Source organism: Balaenoptera acutorostrata, chromosome 3 (assembly GCF_949987535.1).
Source record: "Balaenoptera acutorostrata chromosome 3, mBalAcu1.1, whole genome shotgun sequence".
In the NCBI taxonomy this organism is placed as follows: Eukaryota; Metazoa; Chordata; class Mammalia; order Artiodactyla; family Balaenopteridae; genus Balaenoptera; species Balaenoptera acutorostrata.
The window spans coordinates 43,784,875-43,800,033 of NC_080066.1; the positions used below are offsets into that span (position 1 = coordinate 43,784,875).

A 15,159-nucleotide genomic window follows, 5' to 3' on the forward strand; every position below is an offset into this window, starting at 1 on the left:
TCAGCCAGCAGCCATGAAATTGTCAGGCTAACTTGGTACCTTACAAGCAGGGTAAAATCTCAGACCCATCACATTTTGACAAATTAGTCTATATTAAACAGTATTAAAACATTTAAACACAGTGGCAGCCAAAAATCTCTTGATATGATCACACCTATGTGGTGAAAAACTCTAATCTGATTCAATTTTTCACTGAGTGGTTATTCTTGAATTATCATAAAGAGACAACTAATATCCATTTTAATTTTTCCATAGCTTCCTGAATTTTCTTTAATGACTGTGTTACTTTAAAATTTTTATTTTTATAAACTTGGATAGTACAGAGTTCTCATACACAGGGTCTCACCAGTTTCTTCAATGTTACATAATCACAGTACATTTGTCAATACTAAGAAACCAACACTGGTACGCTACTATTAATTAAATTACAGACTCTGGATTTCATTCATTTTTCTAATAATCTTCTCTACTGTTCCAGGATCCAATCCAGGATACCACATTGCATTTTGTGTGTGTATGTGTGTGTGTAATTTTGCATTTTAAGACCTTTATTGAAATATAATTCATATACTCTAAAACTCACCCATTTAACAGAGCTGTGTAACCATCACCACTAACTAATTTTAGAATATTTTCATGGCACCAAAAAGAAACTCTGAGTAGTAGTCACACACCCCCACCCACCCCCACCCACCCCCAAACCCAGTTCTAGGCAATCAGTAATCTACTTTCTGTCTCTATGGATTTGCCTACTCTGGACATTTCATATAAATGGAATTGTACATTATGAGGTCTTTGGTGACTGGCTTCTTTCACTTAGCAAGAGGCTTTCAAGGTTCATCTGTGTCTTAGCATGTATTAGTACTTAATCTTACTGCCAAATAATGTTCCACTGTATAGATATGCCCACATTTTATTTATTTATTCTTCAGCTGATGGACATTTGGGCTGTTTTCACTTGCTGGCTGTTATGAATAATCCTGTTATGAATATCCATATACAAGTTTTTTGTGGACGTGTTTCATTTCTCTTGGGTATACATCTAGGAGTAGAACTGCTGTGTCATATGATAACTTTATGTTTAAAATTTTGAGGAACTGCCAGACTTTTCCAGAGTGGCTGCACCATTTGACATTCCCACTAGCAACGTATGAGTGTTCTAATTTCTCCACACCCTTGCCAATACTTGTTACTGTTCTTGTCTGTGTTTTGGTTGTAGCCAAACTAGCAGGTATGAATGGTACCTCATATGAGTATATGAGATATACTTTCAACCTTCCATTCTTTTAAAATGGAAAGTATTTTTTAATCTATTGGTTACTTTCTAGGAAAGGAAGATTCTATAAAGACACAATGCTAAGCACCCTCAGATTTGTTTCCTTCCTTCTTTTATTAAAAAAAAAAAAAACTAAATAGGGACTTCCCTGGCAGTCCAGTGGTTAAGACTTCGCCTTCCAATGCAGGGGATGCGGGTTAGATCCCTGGTCCAGGAGTTAAGATCCCACATGCCTTGTGGCCAAAAAAAAAAAAACAAAACATAAAACAGAAGCAATATTGTAACAAATTCAACAAAGACTTAAAAAAAAAAAAGTACTAAAACCTTCTGTGTATCAAAACATTGTGTCAAGCCTTAAAAGCAGAAGTAGTAAAAGAACTGAGTCCTCAAAGAACTCATAGTTTATGTGAGAGAGACATGGAAATGTTAAGTAAATAAGCATTCCATAGCGTTTTGCACACATCAGGCACTGAAATGTGTGCTGACTTGGACAAGGTGTGCTGTGACCAACAGAAATGGGAATTAGAGTGAATGGGATACTCTAACGACAAACCGTACTTGAAATGGTTTATACATTTCTGCCCAGGTCACAAATGTGACATACAGAGACACTGGGCCAGAATAACAACTCTTCTCTTTCACTTCATACAAGGCACTGCACAATACATAGAGGGGGGAGGTCAGAGTTTGCCACGCCCTTGTAGAAGCAGAAGAATTCAGAGAGATAAGAGTTTCACAGAAGTTAAGGAAGCAGAGGGCTTGAAAAGAGAAGGTAGGTCCACAGTGCCAACTGCTGCTGAGAAGTCAAAACTGATAAATTTTTGAAAGGAAGTTACTGAATTGGGCAACTGTGAGGTTTGTGGTGAGTTTGGAAAGAACAGTTTTAACAAGACAGGTGATACCAGAATTAAAACTGTAAAACATCTCATTATATTTCCAAATTCATGGTACTTTAAAGTTTGCAAAGTATTGTCACCTAGATTTGACCTTTTTCCTGTCCCACAAGGAGGCACACTACCATTTTCGAGAAGAGGCCACACACTCAGTGCGGCTAGATTTGGGGATGGTATAGCTTTGTGTGTGAACTATACTGTACTGGTAACTTTATCTGCTCCAAAGACTGTAAGCTTCTTGAGAACTGAATCCCATCTTTTATTCCACGGATCTCCCAATGAGTAGATGGTAGATGCTTAGCGAATCATCTTTGAATTCCTTATCGTCAACGATTTTACAGAGAGCTAAAAGTTGGGAGAACCTTTAGGATTATCACTCTGCCTCCCTTTACTAGCTCCATTAAAGGGGGATGGGGGCACATCCCCCTTTAATAAGAGACTCGAAGGAGGTAACACAGCACTTAGAGACAGAGTGAGGACCCAGTTTTCCTCACTTCCAGTCCAGCGCTCTTTCCCCACCCCTGCAAATGTCTCTTCTTATTCTTAACTTTGTCTCAGAATTCAAATTTTGTTTAAACAACTTTTAATAGCAATATGAAATTGGGTAAGTCTGGCAAAGTTCATTTAACATCTCTGGAGAAGATTTGTTGGAAAACAGAGTCAATGTTTAATTTAGACCAAAATATTTAGAAAATAAAAGTATTATCATAATGCAACAACTAAAATGTGTAACTGTGGGTGCCGATATTCTGAACACTGAAATGCTGTAATTGAAAGAAATGTTTTTTGTTTGTTTGGGCTTTGTCTATTTCAAGGAGCCTGCATTTTCAATCACTAACAGTTAATTACCAATGATGTGCTGAGAAGGCTCACTGTCTACAAGTACACAAAAAACTTCAGGAAATCTGGCAATGATGCCGTTCCAGTCGGTTCCTTCTTTGGAATTAGGACTCATACACAAACACTGAAAGTAAAACCTATACGGAAAATTAGTAAATTTCAGGTAAATCAAAGACTTCCTCACCAGGAAAGGATGGGGAAATCTAGCATAACAAGTCTTCCTAGAACTACCTTGCTGATTCATTCACACATTGGCCAGTCAGCTTTTGGGGAGTACTGTACCCACTTTAGGCAAGGAACAGTGTCAAGGTAGAGCAAAAGAAAGACGAATCATGATCCTGATGACAACTGGCAATAATAGGTCCCACAGTTTTAAAGTATGAGGGACCTCTGTTCATTTAAAATGTCAAGGGTTACGTCTGCCTCCACATCCCAGGATGACACACGTATAACCATACGGGTCTAAGGATTATCAGACCCCATGAAATAACTCCACAAACTGGGGACTACAGGTTGGGAAACAGACTAGTTTGTGAAATACAATAGGTACACTAGTACCTGAAACCCAGAGAGGTAAGGAAGTCTCTAGTATAAAAAAAGATAACTTCTGGCTCAGAGATTTGGGAAAAGCTTATTAACAAAGCTGGTGGTATATGAGGTAAGCCCTACAGGGGGGGAGGTGTGCTTAAAAGAGAGAGATGGTAAGGCAGGGCACTCCAGCCACGTGACAAAGAGGATGAGCAAACAGTCAGGACGCTTCAGAGCTGGAGTGCACAGCCTGTGGTGGCACAGACTCCTTTAAGAATCTGAGGGAAGCCATGGACCCCTTCCCAGAAACACACATGCATGTGTCCAGTCAGTGGTTCTGGAGCACAGCTTTACAACTCAGAGCAGAGACTTTTCCTTAGATGTCTTTGAGGAGCACAAAAAGCCCAAGAGTGTCCAGAAGTATAAACTGAGGAAAGAAGAATGGGAGATATGGCTTTGTTCTCTACCAGGGTGGAACCCTCTCCCCAATTATATAAGCAAGGGAGTGAAAAAAAAAATCAGTATTATACTAGGAAAACAACTGTAGAAATGTACAGATAAAATGGGACAGTGGGGAGGAAAGCAGCAGTACGGGACATCCAGGACACACAAGACCAGTCAGGAGGGGCCCAGACTGCTCTGGTCTGGACACAGCATGTGCCTGGACTGGGGACATGGCCTTTGGAGCACAGAAGAAGCAGCAGGTCAGCAAGCTGGTACAAAGGGCAGAACCCACAGAAATGAGAGAGAAAGAGGAACCAAAAATCCACAATTTAACAGACTTAGGAAATCCAGAGGAGATGATGATGGTGCCTTCTATTTGACTGTGTTGAGTTTTAAGTGTTAAGATGTCTTCCAAACGGTTAAACAAAGTTATGGTTATTGAGAGAAAGGTTGGAACTGGCTTCATCTGTTCTTGGGCAAAAGGTGAAAAGAATGTGTAAGAGAGTAGAGGCAGAACACACCAAGAGAAAAGACACACTGAAGGCAGCACGCATGTTAGATAACACACATCTACAGATGAAGTAGCTTGGAAAGCTGGCTTCTTACAAACATAAACAGCATAAAATTGAGCGTGGATTAACAAAATGCAAATAAATCAAAACCACAGTGAGATACCACATCACACCCGTCTTAGGATGGCTGTTATTAAACACACACAAACACACATACACACACCACCACCACCAACCACCTCCAGAAAATAACCAGTGTTGGTGAGAATGCAGAGAAACTGAAACCTTTGTGCATGTAAACTCTTGAGAATGTAAAATGGCAGTCACTGTATAAGACAGTAAGGGGGTTCCTCCAAAACTTAAACAGAACTACCTTATGATCCAGCAATTCCAATTCTGGGTACACACCCAAAAGAATTGAAAGCAGGGACTCAAACAGATATTTGTATACCAACGTTCACAGCAGCAATATTCACAATAGACAAAAGGGGAAAACAACTCAAATGGCCATCAACAGATGAATGGATAAACGAAAGGTAGTATATACATGCAATGGAATGTTATTCAGCCTTAAAATAAGGAGAGAATTCTGACACATGCTACAACATGGATAAACCCTGAAGACCTTATGCTAAGTGAAATAAGCCAGTCACAAAAAGGACAAATACTGTATGATTCCACTTATATAAGATACCTAGAGTTGTCAAATTCACAGAGCCAAAAAACAGAATAGTGGTTGCCAGGGACTGGGGGAAGGGGGAAATGAAGAGTTATTGTTTAACAGGTACAGAGTTTCAGTTCGCAAAGATGAAAAAGTTCTGAAGATGGACCGTGGTAATACAATAGCTGCACAACAATGTGAATGTACTTAATGCCACTGAACTGTACACTTAAATGTGGTAAATTTTATGTTATGTATATTTTCCTGACCAAAAAAAAAAAGGGAGTGTGCAGCAGTTAGAGAGAAGCGAGCTTGTTTAGAGAAAAGAAGCCAGGCAGCCCACAGTCAGAAGGAGCATTGGTAATCTGGGCCAGATGCTACCAATCATGGTCAATGCCATTAACCAGAAGACAAACTCCTTATGCACGGAGTGTGGAAAGAATGTCAAAACATGTATCAGCGTTTTCAACCACATCCTGTATACAGTAATAGCAACACCAAGCAGATCATATTCATGTGTGAAAAATACTGTGCTTACTATATATATAAGTAAGCTGTTTAAGATATAAACTGGATTACAAAACATCTCTCCCTCTTTCTGCCCGGTTTCAGAATCACTGATGTGACAGATAAATTTACCCTGGTCTTGGGTCTGTTTTTCAGCAACTCCCCTGTTTGTCACTCACACAACGAGACAACTTAAAGGCCACACACACTACGTGGCTCCACTGGGAACATTTTCAGAGTGCCTGCCATGGGCCAGGGAAAATGCCGGGCCCTGATCATATACATGATAACACACCTCTTCTCGTGTCAGTCTCTTTTCCAAAAGGTGACTTCTAAGACTCAGGTTCCTACATTACTGGATGACAACCTGGTTATCTGTACTACCGACACTCTTCTTAGCCAGCTCTGAGACTAGGCTTGGAAGAAGATTCTGATCGCTAGCAGAATTAGGAGACAGACTAGAAAGAAACAGCAGTGTTGAGATTGCTAATAATTTGAGCTTAAGAGAAAAACAAAGATAATGATTAATAATAAGTCCCTTTAATCCAGGTTTTGCCCTATGGAATCTTTGAATTATTAGCAAAATACAGGATTGGCAACTGATTGAATGGGTAGGAGAGGAAACAGTTCAAAATGATTCTGAAATTTTGTTTAGCAAGTAGTTGGAAATGAGGAAAACAGAGATTTTGCCATTAAATATCCACATCTTTTGGAAGAATAAGTTACCAAAAACCACTTTCTGGCTCTGACTCCATTTATGATTCTTTAGCTAAAACACGAACTTGGTTCCTTTGTCCATGTTACATCTCCATGACCACCAGACCATGGACACTACAAGTATTGAACACCCAAAGTCCTGGTGAGTTATAGTGCACATGGAACACGGGGTAAGAGAAGTTAATTCAAAATAAATGTCGACCCATCCTGGTAATTTTTCATTCCTGTCACGAAGCCTGGGATCCCTTGTGATTATCTAAACCACACCTAAGTTGCGTTCCCATCAGTCTGAAAATAGAGTTGTACATATTTTCAGTGGAGAGAGAACTCTTTTGTTTTTTGGCAGTGTTTCTGCTACTGTTTATATCTGAACATCCTAATAATACAGCTCATGGTTACACCCAGCCTTCCCAGCCATTGCCTGTATTTACTTCCTCTGCAACTGTCTCAGGAGATCTAGCCAGAGTTACAAGGCTGAACAAAAGGAAGCAAAAACCCCTCCATCCGGACATGGAAGCCAACACTTGAGTCAAAGTCTTTTCAGGGAATCTGAGTGTAACTGAGCAGACAGGCATAGTTGTCTTCAATCCTTAGCCTCCTTATGTCTTTTGTCTGAAGCAGTATGGAAGTGTCTTAAAACAAGTAAACTTTTTAAAGGATGTGTATTTCTCTGGAAAATGACACTGGAGTTAAAGACAAACTACTCCTTCTGCGCTTTCACTAATGAGCTCAGGTGGCCTGCCCAAACATCAAGGATGGGGAGGGGGTCATCCTCCTCTGTGAACATTTTTATTCAATGCACGCAAAACATGGTTGCACATCTTTTAACCATTCATCTGATCCTCTGAATTACTAGTGACAAAGTAAGTTCTCAATAAATCATCCCTAACATGAAAAATCATGTTATTATTAGTAGGCAATGTTTTTCCAGGTACCCAAAGTAATAAAACTAGTAAAACAGAAATGGTCCCTGGACTAAAATCAGTTTAAGTCAGCAGTTAATCCTAGATTCCGACTCCCCTCTTTCTGCTATGCTAGTTTTGCAGTAAGTTCCTGACACTTGGTAACCTCTTGTGTTAGGAGTGGTCTCTTACTCAATGCGCTCATGAGTTAGCTACTGAACCGCGTCAGACAAAGGGTCCTATCATTCACCAACTTGTGAGGTCAACACTAGCTTTTTGAAGGATGCTGAGGAAAATGGGCATGTTGATACCAAAGGGCCTCTGCCAACAATTAAAATTCTTCCTTATCCCATTCTGTGCACATGATTCATAGTTACCAACCACTTATCAATCATAAGAGCCAGAAGGCATATATGCACTGGGGGAGACGGGTAACCAATATGGTGAGGAAGAGAAGTGTGTATGCATGTACTGGGCTGGGGGATGGCAGCATGGGTGACCAAAGGATACTATCAACCTACACCTTATTATTTAGAAAAAAATTCAGAAAGGAGGCAAGATTTCAGAGGATGCTGGGGGCTGATGATGGGAAGCAAGAGCTGATCTGAGGATAAAGACCAGTGTGCCCAGCCTTAGGGAAATCCTAAGAGATGGCTTTGATGCAGAAAAGCTACCATGAAACTAACTGTACAGAACTGACAAAGGGAACAGATCAGAATGCGGAATAAGCCCAAGAAAGTATGGGTATATAAAAGAGGATCAGAATCTTCAAGTTAATCTACAGTGAATTATTCAGATGCCAATGGGAGGGACTGGAGTTGTAAATGTGTGATACCAAAGGGATAGGCTCACAATCTAAATTTTGTGATGACTGTCATAATTCATCTCTCTGTTCTTACCCCAATCTCATCAGTATATTAAGTATAGTTTGCATAACATGAACAGATATTAAAAGATTAACTCATTCAATTAACAAAACTTACTGAGCATTTAGTACGAATGAGGGACACTGTTTAGATATAGTGAGTAGATGAAAAAATTACAAACTCCTTACTATAAAATAAAGCAATCTTCCACAGAAAAGGAGTGAGAAAATATACATGATCACTTGAGAACTGAAGTGGCATATACACCCAATATAATTATTTAAAAAAAAAAAAACACTGATTAAAGACACAAATTCAAAATGGAAGATAATTGGAGACCACTTCTGAATGATTAAAAATCATTCCAAAAATTGTGTGGCAAAATGAATTTAGATGAGATCATGCACCTGTCCAAAGTGTTGTAGAACGAATTCCCGCACCGGGAAGAAAAGTGCTTGCAGTAACTTCTAAGACTTCTTCCGATAGAAAAAGTTTAAGATTTTAAAAAATACATATATATATATAAATAAAAATTGATATACATATTCATGTAATAAGAGGAATTGGCCGACTCAAAGAGGAGACCTAGGGTAGCAAGAAAAAACATGAACTTTGAAAACAATCAGATCTGGGGTTGTATCCTATTACCTACTATGTGTGAGCTGTGAGAACTTTGGAAAATTACTGACTATCCGAATCTGTTTTTCCATATGTAAAATGAGACAAATACTAGGAATGATGTAAAAATTAAATGCCTGTATCTCATACCCATTTCATCATGCCTGGACCACCATAATGGCAGCCTAAGTGACTCCCACATGCCGGAATGATCTTCTAAAAAAATAGAGAAGTAACATATCTAAGCAAAGCAAACTCTTCACCATGGCTGTCAAGGCCCAGCCCTTCCAGGGCCTGCTTATGACTCCACCCCGCTTGCTCAGTGTTTTATCATCACAATGGCCCTGCCCATTCTTCCCTACCTCAGGACCTCTGCATCTGCCGTTCCTTCTTTCTGGAACGCCTTCCCTTGGTATAGCTCCAGCATCTCTTTATCCTCTGGAGAACAGTTTTTTAAATGCCAGCACCTCAGAAAGATCTTCTCTCTGAAATACGATTCCCATTATTCCCACAGAGCACACTGGTTATTTCTATCAAATCACTAACAGTAATTTGTACTTTTTGCTTCTCTATTTACTGCCTGTCTTTAAGCAATACGAGGACTTTAAAGATCCGTGTGCCCCTTGGACCCATCGAACAGGTCATTAATATAGTTTTCATGTAGAGCTCTCAGTGATGTCACCTTCTCTGTCTCCAAAGCAAAGAATCAGCACCAAACTCACCCATCTCATTTCAAACTGGAAATAGCGTATTTTCAGGACTCTTGGTGTTTACTTATTTGTAATAAATGCCTACTTTCTGAGAAGTGAAGTTTCCTCTACTGAAAATCTTTCATTACGTAAGGGCCGTATGGTGCAAAAAAATAATACAAACACAGGTACATCTAAAAAAAACCTAATTATGTCCTTTATTAGCTGTGGCCTTGTGGAAAAAAATCACATCACTCAAGTCCTTTACGTTCCTCACCCCGGCTCAGGAGAATCCTCAATCTCTTCATATGAAGGGGCAGGGGAACCGTTGCTGCCCGACCAGTCAGTCTCAAACGAAATAACATACATAAAAGTGTTTTGTTAAAACTGCAAAACAGCATCTACGAGGCCAATAAGCCTGTGCTAATTCAGACCCATTCCTGAGGGCTTTCATGCCCCATGAGAGTGAAGAGTACTGAACATTTTAGCACTATTTTAAATGTACCATACTCCTTGTGATACTCAGATTGAGATTTTCTATCCTCCCTCCCCTCTTTTCCTTCTTTCTTTTTTCCCCCAGACAGGTAAAATCACAAAGAGTCAAGCACATAAAGGTTCTAAAAACTAGGCTCTCCTAAACATGAGGACAAAAATTTTAAAACATGACTGTGATTTCACAGTGGAAATCACATTTCAGAGAAACTAAAATGAATAATATCTCGGATCAAGTTCAAAATGCCAAGTTGCCCACTGCTCTCAGCCTCGGCCTGGCATATCAAACCACCACCTGACAGCGATCATGGAGGGACAGACAGCACTCCCTCCACAGTCACAACTCCTCCACCTAGCCCCTCGTCCGGCGTGGTAGTGTTATTTCACTGACTTCTGTGTCTAGCCTTCTGAGCCGTTTCTCGGCCTCAATGGACCAATGAAAAGAATTAAGGAGTCTCAAGTAATACACTGAACTGATAAATCAGTACAAGAGCTCCACTATTTCCCTGACCAGGGCGATACATTACTACTTTGCCTGGACTCCCCTGGCTCCACACCTTCACAAGTTCAGGTACTGAGGTTCTCTCGGCAACTGTGAAGCACTTGCTTGGCTTCCAATTTCCCCTGCCTTTGCCAGAAAACTGCTAAACTTCCAAAAAGTGCTCCGTGAGTCGTCCAACATTCCCAGACTCCCATCTTATGGCTGGAGGAGTCCTTACTAATTTTAGATTCAAGGATGCCTTCTGTGAGCAATCAGCCATCCAGAGTCTCCGCCCCCATCCTGCTGAGACACCCAGCATCACTAACGGGAGAAAACAAACAAATGCAGCTATTAACATTCAAAGGCTAGACCTGAACAGCAGTCAAACCAAGCCAAAGGGGCCACTTTGCCACTTTAATAAATAGATGGACTGGAGATCCTTCCAAAGGAAATAAGTACTGTCTATCTTTCCCCTCAGAGCTGTGAGGAGAGACAGCAGAAACAACAGATAGAAAAGACTCAGGCAAAAGACAAAGAGACAGAGGCAGAAGGAGAGAGACTGACAGAGAAAGATACCCCTCCAGATGGGGGCCTGGGGTGGGGATGACAGGGACAGAGGGACACAGACATCTGAGGAAAGGGCAACTCTGAAGGTGAATTTCTCCGTCTGTGATTTTCAAGAGTATGAGGTTCTCCTGAGCATAAGAATCCATTTTAAAGCAAGTCAAGTGACAATGAAACAGTAAGTGGCTCAATGCTGATTCTGAAGTCCCCACTGTTTCTGTTCAGATATTCTGCTAAGAACCTTAAAATCACCAACCCAACCCAGCACTCCCCACTGTTCACACACACACACACACACACACACACACACACACACACACACACACACACACACACACACTTCTCAGCCGTTCTCCCAATACAGGGGGGTCAGGGAATCCAGCTACTGGATTCAGAGACAGAAGAGCCTGAGAGCTTTGGAGTGGATGGAGTGTGGCCCCTTACCTTCAGCAACACCACGTCCACAGTCCTGTCCACCTTGGAGATGTCACATAGGCTGTAGCGCCTCTTGTGCCGTTCATACATTTTGTCCAAATGCAGAAGAGAGGAAGTAAGATGCAGGAGATGTACCCACTGTCAACCTGGGGGACCACCGCGCTCCCGCAAGTCCAGAGCTCCAAATTTCTTACCGTGAGCTGGAGGGGATTTATGACTTCCAGACTCCTCTATGTAGAAAACCCTCAAAGGGTGAAAAAATGAATTAAAGAAAACCAAGCAGGATCCCAATTCCTTGAACGGACTGAGAACTTCCTGGCAACTTCAGAGCATTGGGATGATGAATTTACAATTTACAATTCACAATATGAACAATAAATGCTTCCAGATGCTATACTTTAGGCAGATCTTGACCGAAAGAGAAGCACACACCATTTCCATCACTGGCGATAATTCCAGTGGAAAAATTAAGAATTAACCGGCTACACATAACGGCTGACGCACGTGGTGGAATAGCCCAAAGCAGGCAATAAAAATCCAGTATGTACTTTGTCAGGAAAAGAAAAGAGAGAAGGGAAGACAACTCTAATTTGAAGGGATGATAGGAAAAAATTCTCTCATTAAATCCTCTTCTTGCTTATAAAACAAAAACAATGACAAGGAAAATCAATTTTTCCTTTACAGGAAAAAAAAAAAAAAGTTGAAGCTCTGAGATTCTGTTCAAAGTAAAGAGTCTGTAGTCAGCCTCTTGCTCGCCAGGCGGTAGGGCTTGGTTCTGATTTCAGTTGAAAATATCTAATGACAGCAGAGCCAAAGGAGGGGAAAAAAAAAAAAAGACCACTCCTCCCTTCTTGCTCCCTCCCTTCTTGGGCGCTGGCCCTTCCCTACCCCAGACCCCTCACCCCTTTTCCCTCCCTCTCAGGAACGTCACTACTTGCCCTTTCAGCTCTGCACCAGCAGCCTCGGAGGCTTGAAAACCTAATGGCAGTGGTGGGAACATGATTCATCCACAGACGAAGAAGAGAAAAACAAGGCTTCCTTTTCCAACCCGTTTCCTCCTCCTCCCCTTTCTCCTCCTCACACTGTTCCCTATGAAAAAGGCTCTGTCAGGCATTTCCAGATGCACCCCAAGCGCTTTGATGTCGGGGGAGGTATGGTAATAAAGGGAGGGGGTGTCATCCTAAACACCACAGGCAAGTTCAACACAATTATCTGTTCCACGAAATCGCGGAAATTGAAACTACACAAGGCAGACACTGCATCTCCCTGCCAAACGCAAGTCAGTGATTTAATATGAGAAAAATGCTAGCCAATATTTCAGGGCTATGTTTCCAGGATCCAGAAGGAGTTACAGAAGTGACTGACAAGGCTTAGAAATCATCAAGAGGTCAGCTTTTTTTTGTTGGCGGAGAGGAAGGGAGGGATGGGGAGGTGGTAGGGGGAGCACTTGAAAGAAAACGTTAGAGTAAAGGAGTAGAGTGATAGGTACGTGTGTCAGTACGTTGTGTGACTAAGAAGAGTCACCTGGCTGGGACTTCTTCCCCGCTGAAAGCCACCACTCACATTAACTGAGCCCGGAGCATGGCTCCACCGCTCCACGCACCCGCTCTCTCACTATTCAAGAGCCCTCCAGCCCCACCCTAGCCAAGGTTCTCAGGGGCAGACCTGTTCCAGAATTCATTGTCCTACCTGGGTCATACATGACCTGGGAGGGAAAGGAGAAGGCTTTCCTGACTGAGGGGGACAGAAAGGGAAGAGTGGAGAAAGGAAAACTCCAAAGATGTTCTCCTTCTAGGAGCATTAGGCAGCTGGCATTTTCCTCAAGTGGTCAGAGGAGTCCTTGGCTAGAGTGTGAATGAGGGGACTCAAACATCACAAGTAGAAGGAAAAAAGAGATTTAATACTTAAATTCCTGTCAATATCACAAACAGAGCTGGGGATGAGGCTTTTCAGGAGCTATTAAAGGGGTAGAGAAGGTCTGATGAGTCACCATTTCCTCTGGTCAGGCATTCAAGTAGCTAACCAGCTCAAGGCGAGCAAGGCAGCGAGTCCTGCTAGTACGCATCTCCCCCTCTACCTAACACACCGCATCTCCCCCTCTACCTAACACACCACAACTCCCCCTCTACCTAACACACCGCAGCCACTGAGCCCAATCCCACACTGTTGCATCCACCGCAGGGAGGTAGACAGCCCCTCCCCTTCCCCACACGTCCCCAGTGAGCCTAGTTCTGTGATGCTACCAACGTGGACAGTGAACCAGATGTTGCTTTTCATTAGAGTGAGGATGGGAAACAGTAGAAACAGATGATTAGAGAGAGATTAGAAAGCTGTAAATAAAATTCTAGCTCAGGCTTACCAAAAGGGTGGGAACCTGCACGGGGATTTACAACTACTCTGAAACTATGTGGTCTAGGGCACAAATCGAAAGGTCCTTTAGGCTTTAGTGTAGGGGAAAATGGATAGTTTATTATCTTTTCTGTATGAACTTTCACCAAGCAATAATTTAGAACTCTCCTTCCTCCCCATATAAACACAAAGCTGCCACCCCTCTGTCCTCAATATGGTTTATTCCTCACTGCCCCTCCCTTCTGTTTTAATTAGAATCAAATGTTTCCTGCCTCCAAGGTTCCCAGGCATCTCCCTAAGGATCATAGATGCTTTAATCACCACAGAGCCTTTCTATTCCCAACCTCATGTAACTCCTGACTTAAATAATCTATACTGATTTAACAGATATTTTGTCCCTTGCAGCAAAGGCAAACAAAAGAAACAAAGAACAAGGTCTCTGTCCTCAAGAAGTTTATATAATTAGAAACCTCTTTCAAAGTTATACAATTGTCTGAAATGGCTGAGATTACTGTTTTGAGACAAATAGATTAATTTTTGTATTTCTGATGATCTGCTGGCTGTGTGCTACAGGCTGGAAATCGAGACTTCCTACTTTTTCTGTACACATAAACATATTAAAAGGATTTGGAATTGTCCTTGAGTATTTTGTTCCTTCTTGGAGAACAAATTCTCTGGGTAGGGAACACATACTCGGGTGGGGGGGCGGAGGGTGGGGGTGGAGGAGAGTCTGTTTTGCTTTCCCCTCTGGATTTGTTCAGCACTCTCCACAGAAGACTTGAGTCTGTAGTCCTGTGCTTTTGCTGCTGATGTGACAATTCCAAGTTTTTATCAAAAACATCTGGAACCACTGAACAGTTACTCTGTTAGGATTTTGAAACACAGAAACCAATCATTTTACATCCAAACCATAGAGCTGATACCTATGAATTTTCATTTTGAGAATATTCTCCTTTTCTTTAATTTTGGGAACTTGTAGTAAAACATGTTTATTATTTACAACCTCTTACAATAGTAATTATTCACAAGATTAATTATATCTCCCTTCTTTCTGTGTCCTCCATCCCACTCTCCAGGCACAACAAGGAGCCCTACGTTCTTCAATAGAAGCTTCAAGTGCTTAAAGTCTGTTCATACCACAGGCCCAACATATATTCTTAAAGATTCCAGAAAATGAAGTAGAAAAATATTTTATGCATTTGAAGTTAACTAGAGCATTTCTGTTCATGAATTAAATTTTCCCTTGATATTTAATTCTGAAGGTCTAACCCTTACCCAAATTATTTCAGCATTCTTATGGGTCAACTCTACTTGGCTCCTTTTGTTTCAGTTAAGGCAGAACCCTATTTAAAGTCTCACAGCAAAGTTTCTGAATTAGGACACCA

General features: G+C 41.3%; 1 protein-coding gene across 12 annotated transcripts in view; it reads right to left on the reverse strand.

The window, feature by feature from the left end:
- Positions 1–15,159, reverse strand: part of AKAP13 (A-kinase anchoring protein 13) — a 351,713-nt gene that overhangs the window by 107,742 nt on the left and 228,812 nt on the right. The window contains exon 1 of one of the 12 annotated variants that reach the window (XM_057541953.1): positions 11,435–12,172. The exons of the other annotated variants lie outside the window; for them this stretch is intronic. Within the exon in view, the coding sequence (XP_057397936.1) occupies positions 11,435–11,515 (81 nt within the window). The 5' untranslated portion in view covers positions 11,516–12,172. Of the gene's footprint in view, positions 1–11,434; positions 12,173–15,159 lie in introns of those variants that run through there. 12 annotated transcript variants of the gene reach the window in all.